This window comes from Brassica rapa, chromosome A03 (assembly GCF_000309985.2).
Source record: "Brassica rapa cultivar Chiifu-401-42 chromosome A03, CAAS_Brap_v3.01, whole genome shotgun sequence".
NCBI lineage: Eukaryota > Viridiplantae > Streptophyta > Magnoliopsida > Brassicales > Brassicaceae > Brassica > Brassica rapa.
Window position 1 is genome coordinate 4699445 of NC_024797.2, and position 12376 is coordinate 4711820.

General features: G+C 39.0%; 4 protein-coding genes across 7 annotated transcripts; 2 read left to right on the plus strand and 2 right to left on the minus strand.

The window, feature by feature from the left end:
- Positions 1-104: 104 nt before the first annotated feature.
- LOC103856575 lies at positions 105-3008 on the minus strand. The gene is made up of 4 exons (XM_009133683.3): positions 2292-3008; positions 956-1731; positions 589-878; positions 105-513 (listed from the first exon to the last, which is right to left on the minus strand). The coding sequence occupies exons 1-4, from the start codon at positions 2970-2972 to the stop codon at positions 329-331; spliced, it is 1932 nt and encodes a 643-aa protein (XP_009131931.1). The 5' UTR covers positions 2973-3008; the 3' UTR covers positions 105-328.
- Positions 3009-3160: 152 nt separating this feature from the next.
- LOC103856576 (tRNA-splicing endonuclease subunit Sen2-2) lies at positions 3161-4940 on the plus strand. The gene is made up of 2 exons (XM_009133685.3): positions 3161-3386; positions 3989-4940. Exon 2 carries the CDS (start codon positions 3998-4000, stop codon positions 4745-4747), a length of 750 nt encoding a protein of 249 aa, XP_009131933.1. The 5' UTR covers positions 3161-3386; positions 3989-3997; the 3' UTR covers positions 4748-4940.
- Positions 4941-5217: 277 nt separating this feature from the next.
- On the minus strand, positions 5218-7461 carry LOC103856577 (tetraspanin-3). Its single transcript, XM_009133686.3, has 2 exons — positions 6404-7461; positions 5218-5766 (listed from the first exon to the last, which is right to left on the minus strand). Exons 1-2 carry the CDS (start codon positions 7049-7051, stop codon positions 5422-5424), a joined length of 993 nt encoding a protein of 330 aa, XP_009131934.2. The 5' UTR covers positions 7052-7461; the 3' UTR covers positions 5218-5421.
- Positions 7462-7931: 470 nt separating this feature from the next.
- Positions 7932-11851, plus strand: LOC103856578 (interactor of constitutive active ROPs 3). 4 transcript variants are annotated; one of them, XM_009133690.2, is made up of 5 exons: positions 7932-8070; positions 9361-9466; positions 9765-9939; positions 10174-11506; positions 11612-11842. In XM_009133690.2, exons 2-4 carry the CDS (start codon positions 9447-9449, stop codon positions 11491-11493), a joined length of 1515 nt encoding a protein of 504 aa, XP_009131938.1. In that variant the 5' UTR covers positions 7932-8070; positions 9361-9446; the 3' UTR covers positions 11494-11506; positions 11612-11842. The 4 variants fall into 4 exon arrangements, with proteins under 4 accessions (XP_009131938.1, XP_009131935.1, XP_009131937.1 ...); XM_009133687.3 differs by having other exon boundaries at positions 7953-8175; XM_009133689.3 differs by having other exon boundaries at positions 7982-8170.
- Positions 11852-12376: the final 525 nt, after the last annotated feature.

Genomic DNA, 12376 nt, shown 5'->3' on the forward strand with positions numbered 1-12376 from the left:
ATTCTCCAATGTGGAGTTTAGACATGACTTCACATATCAATCTGACTTTATGAACTATTGTAATCAATCATGATCCATCGTTGATATTTGTATAGTGGCTAAAGTTGATTAAAACTGTTTTTTTAATCACCTTACTCGAGTGTGTCATCAAACTCATTAGTGGAAGCAAGTAGAATAGGTAGATACGTTACTACAAGTCACGGAAACATGAACCTCAAAACAAAAGAGGTTAAAGACAGAAAGAAATAGCATAATGCAGCAAAGGAGTTTGGCCCTGGAAAAGTAAAATGCGAAAAGAGAACAACAAGCTTGGTTCCAGACAGAAACCTCAGTCGTAGTCAGGATGGAAAGGGTTGGAGTAATCGTCGTATTCATAGCCGTCCGAGTCATAAAATGTAGCGTACTTGCCATACTTTCCAAAGTATGGGCAGTCCTCACTTGCAAACTCCTCACCCGGGCGGAGCATGTCGTGGAGAGCTTTATACTCCAGCATCCGACGGGAATGGGGCACACCTACATGATTTTTCAACAGATTGTGATTTTGAGTAATAGAATTTACTTAAGAGAGATTTAGAATGGGCACATTACCGTGTGGCAGTTCGGAGTAAGGATCAAAGGGATCTTTAGCATCATTCATATTCTGCCCAAAACCAAAGGGGAAGTCACCAAAGCCGTAATCAAAAATTTCATCATCTTCATAGTCGTCATAATCTTCATTATCATCTTCATAGTCTTCTTCATCATCATAATCATAGTAGCCACGCGCTGGACCTTGACGCGTGAAGTATGCTTCCTCCAAGGTCGGGCAGTTTTTAGCACAAGTCCTTGTCTCCTTGTTCCTTTCTCCTCCACAGTTGTAACAAAACTCATAACCACACCTAACGAGAATACAATATGGGATATGGTTAAAGAAGACAAAAAATTGAAACGCATCAAGAAGTAGATAAAGAGATACCTGCAAGTTATGTGATTGCACCCTTGTGTAAGTTCAATCACGTGTAGGCACTTGTCACACTGCCCCCACGTTTTGTTATTCCCAAGAGAGTTTAGCTTCACTTCATCAGCTGAAGGATTAGGATGCAGATTCTTGTACTCGGTGCACGACACCTTCCCATGCCACGGGACATTACAGTCCACACAGAAGAGTCCACGACACTCAACGCATCTCCTGACTCCTGATTCGGGGTAGACAGAGAGCAAGCTCTTGGCGGATTCAGTTATCTTGGTTTTGGACATCAAAGCCGAACACCTCGGGTAAGGGCAGTAGACTCTCTCCGCGACAGGTATCGCGTTATCTTTAACCCTTTGCTTCCACATTTCACTCAGTTTTGGAGTCAGAAGCTTGCGACACGCGTCCATAGACATCTCAGAGTTGCAGCCGTCGTGAGGACAGTTTGGAACCGTTCCGTGAAGGAGCTTCACCTCCACGTGTTGCTTCGAGCAGTGGAAGCAAAAGCGGTGACGGCATTTAGCGACGGAGAACATGCGCTCGATATCGGTTTCGTTGTAGCAGATGAGACACTCCTCTTTCCAAGCTACTTTTGCTTTGCGAGCAGCACCACGAGAGTTGGATTTAGAAGCTATCGATTCCCTGGCGAGTTTGTAAGCGAATTTAACTTCGTTTCCAGGTACCAGAACAGGGTTGCTAAACGTGAATTGTTGCCTGATTCGTTGCAGATCATCCATCAGCATGGAAATCTTTTTTTGCTTAGGCACCCAGTTCCCCTTGACCTGCATTAAAATAAAAAAAAATTCAGAAACATAGCACAGGAAAAGCAACGTAAAGAATCATAACAATAGCAAAACACACAAGCATAGGACTTTAGAACTCACAGTCTACAGTATTATAGCTAGTGAAGGTTCTTTATATCTCAAAGCAAAGAGAAATAACAATGGCTTAAAAAAATCATCAGGATTTATAATTAAAGAGTAGTCATTGCAACTCTTTCTTCAAATTATTATAATGCAACTTGTTACTATTATTTTTCTCTGTCATAACAGTTACCAGATGAAACCCCCCAACAGAGAAACAAACACACTTGGCTACATTTTTTTTTATTACAGAAGAGAGGAAACTTGGACTCGGCAAGAGCAACAAAAAAGAACACATCTTTCTAGACGGATTCAGCAAAAAGAGCAAGTGAGAGTGAACTAATCACAGTCTACAGTCTAATAGCTAGTGAAGGTTCTTTTTTATTTCAAGAACATACCTTTCTATACAGATTCAACAACACAAAGAGCAAGTGAGAGTGAAGCGTAACGATGAAGAACAGGGAAAGTCAGAAACTTACGTATTGGAAAATGGGATACGAGTCGCAGAACATAACAACATGTTTGATCCCCAGCTTCGAGGCTTCGGTTAGCCCACGTGTCAACGCCTTAATCTCCGCTCCCTGAGGGTTCGTGTCACGACCAATCAGTTCCCCCTTCAACTCAAACAACAAACCACCCCTCTGGTCGCAAATCGCAACCCCAAATCCAGCCGCCACGTCAGCCGTATTCCCTTTCCCCTTCCCCTTCCCAGCCACACTCTCTTCACTCACCAAACCCTTAAAGTAAAGTCTGTACAACACATCTCCGCTAAACTTTCCCGTAACGGCATTAACCGTCGAACCACCCTCGCCGACTGATTTCGCCGAACTAACAACCGACGGCGAAGGCTTCTTAGGAACATACACGTACTCATTTCGAAAGTTGCCGACTTTAGCGTTAGGGTTTCGGTAACCTCCCCGTACTCCAGCGGCGGCTGCTTCGTGGGCTTTCCCTTTGCCTCCGGAGTTTCTTCGACGCGCGTTCTTCGAACCTCCTTTAGGCGCCGAACTGTTCCGGCCGTTTTCCGCGGCGGTAGCGGGAGCAGACGTTTGCACACTCGGTTGCTGTTGGGGAGTACGAGATCGGGAAGAGAGAGAGGCTAAAACCTCCTCCGTCTGCAACCGGCGAGCGTTGTCGGAATCAGTGTCAGGACGTTCCATGACTTTTGCCTAGGTTTGTGTCGTGTTAGGGACGAGTGAGTGGTTTCTTCGCTCTACATAGGCATTTTCAAAATATATGCTACAAGAGAGCGCAAGTTAGTCACGCACGTGTGTGTGGACCGTCAAACTATATACGTTTCAAAATACATACTACAGTGGCTTATCCAAAACATATACTACAAGAGAGCGCAAGTTAGTCACTCACGTGTGGGTGCAAGATATTTATTTACTTGGTTGACTTTTAGTCAAAAGGGTATAACCGTCATACGTGTTTATTTCTTAAGACAAGTAAGTTCCGTTGTTTACTCCGGCGTCGATCAATTCCAATAGCTCAGTCCAATTCCTCGGCTGTTTCGAACGATATAGCGGCGGATTGATAGAGAACTTACACCGACATTATACACGACAATCCAGGTAATTCATGTTTTTGTGTTTGGTAACTCGTGTTGTGAATGAATCTCGAGCAAGTTTCACAGAGTGGTAGAGTTAATTTGGTTTAGTTAATTACTTTGTTTGAATTCAACTTCTAGAACCACGGGTTTGATTTTGGATGTGTATGTTGTGATAAATTTGAGTGCTTTGTGTTGATATTTTAAGAAAAGAAATAATAATAATGTGCTGAAACTGTTCGACAAAATGCCTGAAAGAAGTTTTTTTTTTGCGTGTAGAACTCTAAAGCTTATATATGGTAAGTTTATTGTAGTTTATTGAGAACGTTGGTTCGGTTTATCTGCTCTAGAATATGCAATTGGTGTGTTAGGTGTATGTGCATGTCTCGCTGCTAGTATATATAGCTCTTGACCTTTTGGGTAGTGATTTAGTCTCCCGATTCTTCATGATCTGACTCACATCTGTCCTTGAACTAGTCAGACATTGGAAGTAAAACTTAACAAAATACTCAATGATAAACTCAAAATATCTCGCTTTCCAGTTGATAACAAAACTAAGCAGAACCATGTACATTATCTTTCATTTTTATGTTCAAAAGGTCTGACCTTTAGTGTTTCTATATGCAGATTAGTTCCATGGCGCCAAGATGGAAATGGAAAGGAGCTGAAGCAAAAGCTCTTGCAGAACCTATTTCAAAATCAGTCTCAGAGCTCCAACTCTCTCTAGCCAAAACATCGGGCTCCCTCTCGAGTTGCAACGTACTCCTAGCGGTTGAGCCAGAGCAAGCTGAGCTGCTCGACCGCTGTTGTTTCGGCAGACTCGTCCTATCCGCTGAGAAAGTCAAGAAATGGATTCAGCTATCCTTCGAAGAGGCTTTTTACTTGTTCTACATCCTCAAATGCATCAAACTCACCCTTCAAGGCCGTTGCTTGGAGAACGAAGTCGACACGTGGATGTACATGAGATCAAAAAGACCAAACTTCCCGGTGTTCTTCAAAGCTTATTCACATTTACGATCCAAGAACTGGGTTTTGAGATCCGGGTTGCAGTACGGTGTGGATTTCGTGGCGTACCGTCATCATCCTTCTCTTGTCCACTCTGAATACTCCGTTTTGGTTCAGTCTGGTGACAGTGATCGGTTAAGAGTGTGGTCTGATGTCCATTGTGCTGTTCGGTTAAGCGGAAGTGTTGCTAAAACGTTGTTAACTCTCCATGTCAGTGGTAACTCTAACAGAGAGGATTTGAATCTACCTACGTGTTTGGAGAACTACAGAGTTGAAGAGCAAACGATAAGTAGATGGAGCCCAGAACTCAGTCGTGAAGATGATGAAACCACAAGTCCAAAACCAAAAGTTACCAATGTGAGTAATTTGAAAACGCCATGACGAACCGGTCCCGGTTAATGGAGTACTGGTTTTGATTTTTCACATCAATCTCTAATCAAAATTTTGTTTTCACATCAATCTCTAATCAAAATTTTGTTTTCAGTTTTAGTTGAGATAGTGAGATACACAACATTTGTTTTCTATAGTCACAAATCTCATACGCTTTTGATTTTAGGTATCTCGTAATTTTGTTTGAGCAAGACATTCTGAATGGTTGGTTCATTCATATGAAAACAAGTCATTGTACACTTATAAATCAGCTGACGAACCGGTCCGGGTTAGTTGACTACCGGTTTTGATTTTTCCACATGAATCTCTAAACAATTTTGTCTTCAGGATAGTGAGATACACAACATTTGTTTCCTACAGTCACAAATCTCACACCCTTTTAATTTTAGGCATCTGGTGTTATTTTTGTTGACTTAGTTCGTACATATGAAAACAACTCATTGTACACTTATAAAATGATAAGCTGTAATAGTATAGAGATAGTAATTACAACTCACATAAGCTACAAAAGAACCAAGTAGTAATCATAATCATCATCATATTCTTACATATATAAAAAAGAGTATTTAAAACAAAAACTCAAAGTTATATAATTACAACAACATAACCCATGGTAGAGTATTAATGGTTTAAGTGAGTTGCATTTAGTATCAGTGATCGAGCCATCAAATCTCAAAATGACTAGGATGAGATTTGGTCATCCTAGCCTCACCGGCCGGTTCGTCATTATCCATTCTCTTAACATTACGGTAAGCCGCATAAGCGATCACGTAGAAGATAACAAGAATGATCAAAACCACAATGTTGATCACTGATACTTTCCTCCAACTCTGTTTTAAGCTACCAAGAACACCAGCTTTGCAAGAGCTACACTGGTAACATAGTAGTCTCTGGTCATTGTTCCACAACATACAGTCCGGGTTTGGTACAATCATATCTCCTCCTGGAATCCAAACCGTCTCGTTCACGTACGTGTATCCACATTCTGTTGGCGGCTTGCAACATCCGGACTACAGAGTTGAGAAAAATGTAGATCATATAAGCGTAACAGTGTATCAGAAGTATCACACACTTTTGTTCAAAAAAAAAAAAAGTATCACACACTCACCTGACACATAAGTATACAAAGCTGAAAAAGGTCTTGCATGGGTAAAATATCTAGCAAAACCAGAGCGTTCTAGACTCACTGTTAGGACATAAGACACAATTCAATTACTACCCATTGGATCTTTCTATTTTCATATAATACTACTTGGTGACTACTAGGTTTTGCATGGCGATTACAACTTTCAAAATAGTAATGATTATAGGTCAGAGTATGATACGAATAAAGTTTATGAACAAAAGTACAAAAGCCAGGACACATAACTTAGGAGCCTGACAAAACTACTCATGACCTCTTACATGCTAAAAAAACTTTATTTAAACTGAAATAAATAGTAATAAAACTTCATGGTTTTTTGGTTACACAAAGTATGTTTCAGACTTTCAGTTAGATCGTTCAAGAAGTATTTTTATGTTTTATGTGTTAGAATATTTTAATAAAATTAACAAACAAACAAAAAATTATAAAGAAACAAGTTAGTTTGAAAATTTCAAATACATATTAGAAAAACGTTATACTAAAAATTCTAAATATTTTGTTACCTCAATAGGACTAAGCCTTCTGAAGTTAAACATGAGTGGAGTTTCAGGAACACCGTTTAAACGTCTTCCTATCTTCCTACAAACCCCAGAATCTCTAACACACGACCGTATCTGCCCCCAGTATCCATCATCCGTGACCCTATCCTTTAACCAACCCGAATAATCACCGAGATAATAATCAAGATACCTCCGGTTCATCACAAACCGGCCTGAGCCTTTATCAGTGACGGCGTAAGCAAAGATGATGAAACCGATGAGAGCAGCTATAACAAAGAACATGACGAAGAGGTAAAGCCACATGAGGAACTTGTTACCGTAACAAGCTCCGGCGAAACCGGCTAAGGAGACAACCATGATGGAGATTCCTATGATGATGAGTGGCCACTGGAGGAATCTCATGCAGTCAGTGGAGTTAGCTCGGTTGCTAAGCCATATTCCACCGCCGAGGATGGGGATGGAGAGGAGGAAGGTGATGAAGTTCACGAGACCTATAAGATTGTTACTCGTTCTCATGGCGTTGAAGAAAAAATAAAGACTAAATTGCTCTATATGTTCTTGTGAGAATATGTGTGTTGTTGTTGATGCAATAGCGGTGAGGAAGAGGTGGTGATGTAATGTGACTTGCATCAAAATATACATGATGAGCATGCTGTTTGACTACGACACGTGGTAAGTGACGGTTAGATTATGTATGTGTGTATTTTTGGTTATATATACACGTGAATACGTGATTAGTGTAAACTGTGTTCACAAACAAGTTTTCTGAAATACAGAGATCAACAATTCCTAAAATCAACTCATTAGAATTTTTATTATAAAAAGGTTTGATCTTTAGCTAAAATATTCATTAGGTAATGTGTATGTAACGGCAAGAATAAAAACAGATATTTCAGAGTATATTATTAAGCTGGGCCCTCTGTGTCCTAAAATGCACTTAACGATAAAAATGGAAGCTTTTTTAGCTAACGTTCAAAGCTTTGAAAAAGTTTTCCTCGACCGACCAAATACTATCATCAGTCACCTCAATCCTAACCCCCTTCTAAAGCACGCCTTATAGTAAAAATCTTATTATATGTAAATTTTTAATAAAATATTTTTCCATATTTTTACTGGTAAGTGAGTGGGCTTGCCGAAAATATGAATGTGCTTAACTTATGGCCCATTTAAGCAAGTAGACTTTACGGTTTCTGTCAAATAGTATGAAAATACTTAGTTTCTGATAATTGGTTCAGAACTTGAGTTATTCTGTCAAGTAGATTTTCATTTGATTTTCTTACTAGTCATACAGTATAAGGTGCGACCGGAGAGGCAAAACTTATATAAAAGTATAAGCAAGTAGATTTTAAATAGGCAGTAATCATTTGTTGATAAATACGAGTGATTAAGAAATAAAACTGTATAATAATAATTATTGCATATATAAAAGATTCCAGGGTCTGGGTGGACCTGGAAAATGTTTGTACAAACCGGAAATTAAAATTCAAAAACTCAAAACTATCAAAACGACAAAGGAGTACGCTTTGTCTTGCTGCGTTTTGGAATAACCTTTTTGTTCTCTTCTCTCCTCTTTCTTTTTCACAGACTACTCACTGCCCGAAGCCACTAACTACTACACACATTATTATCTCTCTCTCACATCTCTACTATTTACTCTTGGATTCCACAAAGTAAGTAAAAAAAAGCAAACTCTGCTTCTCAAATCTCTCTGTAGCCATTTGCTCTCTCGCATTTTCCTTTGACAAAAACTGAATCTTTACTTCAAGCAGCGTAAGGTGCTCACTCTTTTTTGCTCCTCTGACTTTGGTTCTGTTGATGATATATTAAATGTATGTTTACAGTTCTTCATACCTGGTGGTCAAACTCTTTTTTTCTTTGTTTTTGTAAGTTTTAAGGTTAAATGTTTAAAGCTATTACTGTGATGCACTGTGATTGTTTGCTAATGCTTCACTTTAATCAACCTGATGATTGTTTGCTTCACTCAAGTGGTTTTTATAAATTAGATTCTCCTTTTTCATGGAAAAAAGTTTATCCAGGAATCCAAATAGATTTTATTTTTTTGCTTGTCTTGTCTTTGAGTGGAGTATTTTAAATCTGTTTACTTTATATTAAAACGGTAAGATGTTTAAACTCAATAATGATTCATGTAGTAGTTCTTCAACGTCTAGGTCCCCTCCTTTCACGGCAATAATGGAGGAGATGATGAAATTTGACCTACAAAATTACAGTTTAACCCTCATGTGTTTCATTTAGGAGTGCATATCTGGTAGGGACATAAAATGTAAATCTACCATATTGTGTGTTGCTTGTGTAGTTTGTGTGTAGGACCCTTGGTTACCAACCTTCATGATGATAGGTTGTGAACATTACATAGTCAAGAGGAGTTCCCTTTTTTTATGACTTTATTATAGTCAAACAACTTGTGTAGTTAACATCAATGGTTTCAATGTCAAGATACGAGTTAGTCTTTCATTATTTTGTTTGGTTTTATTTGGGTAAAAACTCCAGAATGAAAGCTCAGTTATGCAAGTCTTTGAAATCATCTTTTGGCTTTATACTTTTGGTTCACCTGAGATTGTGACTCTGCTTGTATCTCTCTCTCTCACTTTAAAATATTGACTCAACTGTAGTATTCTCCTTTGAGTGAAATGTTAAAGAGTTTAAATTTCTTTTGTGGTGTTCTAGAGCTATGAATGAACAGATTCGGTTGTGTAGAGTAGTCTTAAGCAAGAAAGAAGCCATGCACTTGTTATAAAAATCAAATGGTTGATGAGGACACAATCAAACGAATCTCTATGCCAACATAAGATAATTAGTAAAGGAAATGTTTTTTTTATTTTAAGCTTATTCTTTCTTTGTAGTAACTCCCATCATGTTTTCTCTGCCATTGGACTGTTAAACATGTCTCCATCTTTCTGCATTAGATACTTATGAGCTCTCTACAATTCTTGGTGGGACAGGCTCTACATTGAAGAAGCTGGACATATCTTTCCGGTAAACTAAAAAAAGATATTCATCTTGTGCATTGGAGGGATAATATTACAGTATGCAGACCCAAAAGGCTAGGTAAATCTTGGTTTATCTTTCTATATAGTTTCTTTGCATTTATGGTTGATTCTTCTCACCTTGTGGGAGTTGTTTTTCATATCTGGATCTTAAAGGTTTCACTCTTGTGGTCCTTAATATTTATTGCTTCTGTTTAATCAAATCAGATCACAATACTTCTATAAGACAACAAATTATGACCCTTAGTTAGCTTATCTATTAGTAAGAAGAATTTTTTTTTCATTCGCTAGCACAGTTTGTTGCAGCTTGGAGTCTTAATTCCAGTTTGTCGTCTTTTTGTTTTCTATTTTGGGGGCAGTAATGGATCTCCGGATGTTCCCAAGAAAGTGTCTCCTCGAGCTGCTCGGCCACTGAAGATTACAGCTCTAGAGCCTGACTCTCCTGCCACTCCTATCTCAGCTAATAACAGAACACCAAAGAACAAAAGTCCAAAATTTCTGGACCGTAGGTCTCCAAGAAGTCCTGTCTCAGAGGTATGAGATCCTCTTGTACTAATCTTCTTTGCATGATCCAAGCTAAGCCTTTCCATCATAACATGTTTCTGTATTGACTTTGATGAGGAAAAAGTTAGTATACATTAAATTTTGGGATATAAAATTAGGTAGAAACATTTAATTTGGAGTAGTTGAGTTCATTCAATTGTATGTTTCTTTCTTTCTCTCCTAGAGATTTCTGTAAACACTTGCCATGTTTTGTTTTAATAACAGAAGAAGAGGCCAAGCAGAATAACGGAGCTCGAGTCACTAGTCTCACACCTTCAAGAGGAGCTGAAGAAGGCCAAAGATCAAGCCACAGTGTCCGAGACATCAAAGAAGCAAGCAGAGGAAGAAGCAGAAGAGTCCAGGAAACATCTAGAAGAACTTTCCTCTAAGCTCCAGGAGACTCATAATCAGGAATGCTATTTGAAGTCTGGTGCTAGTGGTGATGAAATTGCAGGATTGGCTTTTGTTGTTGAGGAGATCAGACAACTCAAGCATCAGATTGAGAATGTGGCTTCTTCTGAAGCTAATCACATGAAGCAAGCTGAGCTGCGTAACTCGGAGATTCACCTTTTGAGAGGAAACTTGATGGACACGCTTTTCCTTGTTGAGAATTTTAGAAACCAGCTTAAGGACTGCGAGGTGTCAGAAGCTGAAACGGAGGCTTTAGCCACCGAGACTCTTAGGCAACTGGAGAATGCTAAAAAGGCAGTGGAAGAGCTGAAGTCAGATGGCGCAAAGGCTGTTGAGAGTTATAAGAAGATGGCTGGAGAGCTTGAACATTCAAAATCAAGAATGGTACTGCTTGAAGGTCTTGTGACTAAAGATAAAGACTATGAAGAAGTATCTTCCTTAAGAAGTGAGGTAGAGCGTCTGAGAGAGGCTTTAGAAGCTTCTGATAGAAAGGGCCAAGAGGGGAGTGTGGAGGCTTCTTCTCGGTTAAGGATACAAGCTGAGCTTCAGTCTGAGTTAAAGATTGCTAGATCCGAGATAGATGAGCTGAAGGCGAGGTTGGTGGATAAGGAAGCAGAGTTAGAGTTTGTCTCAGAGGAGAAAGATAACCTATACCTGAAGGAGACAGATGTTGAAGCTGAGCTGAAGCAACTAAGGGAGGTGGTGGAGACTTTTAAGGCGGATGTGATGGATAAAGAGACAGAACTCCAGATAGTTTCAGACGAGAACGAGACGTTGAAGTCAGATATCAACCAGAGGGAGAGGGATGTGCAAGACGTGCTGGTGAAGCTAGGGATTGCGATGGAAGAAGCTGACAAGAGTAGCAAGAGAGCGGTGAGAGTGGCTGAGCAGCTGGATGCAACTCAAGCGTCGAACTCTGAGATGGAGATAGAGCTCAGGAAGCTCAAAGTTCAGTCTAACCAGTGGAGGAAAGCTGCTGAAGCAGCTACGGCTATGCTCTCTGCTGGAAACAACGGGAAGTGTGATAAAACGAACTCTCCTTACTCTGAGGATGTTGATGATGAAGTGGCAAAGAAGAAGAATGGGAATGTGCTTAAGAAGATTGGTGTTTTGTGGAAGAAGAATCAGAAATAGATATAATAATTAGGTAAAATCTAGTTCTGAAGTTCATATATTTTTTAGATTAATGGTCTCTTTTAGTTCTCTAGAGGAAATGACTTTCTCTTTGCTCATCTTGGGTTCTGCTTCTCAGGTACTGGTGATTTGGAGTTGGATTATAAAGAGCAACTACTATGACTCTGGTATTGATGTGAATTAGTAGTTTGAGGACTATGTTCTGGATAAAAAAAACACATGTTTGAAAAGATTTGAGTAATGGTAATTTTAAGTATTCAGGAGGGGAAACTGTTAATTCTGTTATTGTGGAACTAGTTGACTGTTGATATCAAATGCAACAAAGCCTCCGGCTCACTTGGAAGGTTTAGAATGATTACTTGAGCCAACAGTAAGGCCCAACAAGCCCTATTGAGAGTATCGGCCTCTGTGTTATATCTGGCTCATCTTTTATTTTCTGCTAGATGAGATGTTTCTTCTTCTTGGTTAGTAATTGTCTGATCTTTATAGTTTCTATGTTTATACAAGAAAATGAAAACAGAAGAAAATAACGTCACAACAATTATTGATATTGGTTGATAAGCCCAAGCCTAGGAGATGATCTCTAAAGTATACAATAAAATGAAATAAAAAAGCACTAATGCTAATTCCACAATTCTAAGAGATAGTTAAGCATTTTACGAACCAAATAACGAGTGGTTAACTGGGTTATACATGATTTATTCTATTGTTTGAGCTTCCATAGTATGAATGTTTTGGGTCTAAAGAAAGATGTAACTATTAGTAGAAATGAGAAAGTGGAAGTTTCATGAGTTTTGTGATTCAGATGTTAGAGCATCAGCATCAATGAACCTTGAGGGAGGTTCATAACTTTAATTTTTTATTATTTTTTTAAAACTTTTCT

Coding starts and splice junctions, on each gene's coding strand:
- LOC103856578 (XM_009133690.2), top strand. CDS start 9,447: ATGCAGACCCAAAAGGCTAG. Junction 9,467..9,764: donor ATGCAGACCCAAAAGGCTAG/GTAAATCTTGGT, acceptor TTTTGGGGGCAG/TAATGGATCTCCGGATGTTC. Junction 9,940..10,173: donor CAAGAAGTCCTGTCTCAGAG/GTATGAGATCCT, acceptor TTTTAATAACAG/AAGAAGAGGCCAAGCAGAAT.
- LOC103856576 (XM_009133685.3), top strand. CDS start 3,998: ATGGCGCCAAGATGGAAATGGAAAGGAGCTGAAGCAAAAGCTCTTGCA.
- LOC103856575 (XM_009133683.3), bottom strand. CDS start 2,972: ATGGAACGTCCTGACACTGATTCCGACAACGCTCGCCGGTTGCAGACG. Junction 1,732..2,291: donor CGTATCCCATTTTCCAATAC/GTAAGTTTCTGA, acceptor ATTTTAATGCAG/GTCAAGGGGAACTGGGTGCC. Junction 879..955: donor TGCAATCACATAACTTGCAG/GTATCTCTTTAT, acceptor TATTCTCGTTAG/GTGTGGTTATGAGTTTTGTT.
- LOC103856577 (XM_009133686.3), bottom strand. CDS start 7,051: ATGCTCATCATGTATATTTTGATGCAAGTCACATTACATCACCACCTC. Junction 5,767..6,403: donor GAAGGCTTAGTCCTATTGAG/GTAACAAAATAT, acceptor TCAACTCTGTAG/TCCGGATGTTGCAAGCCGCC.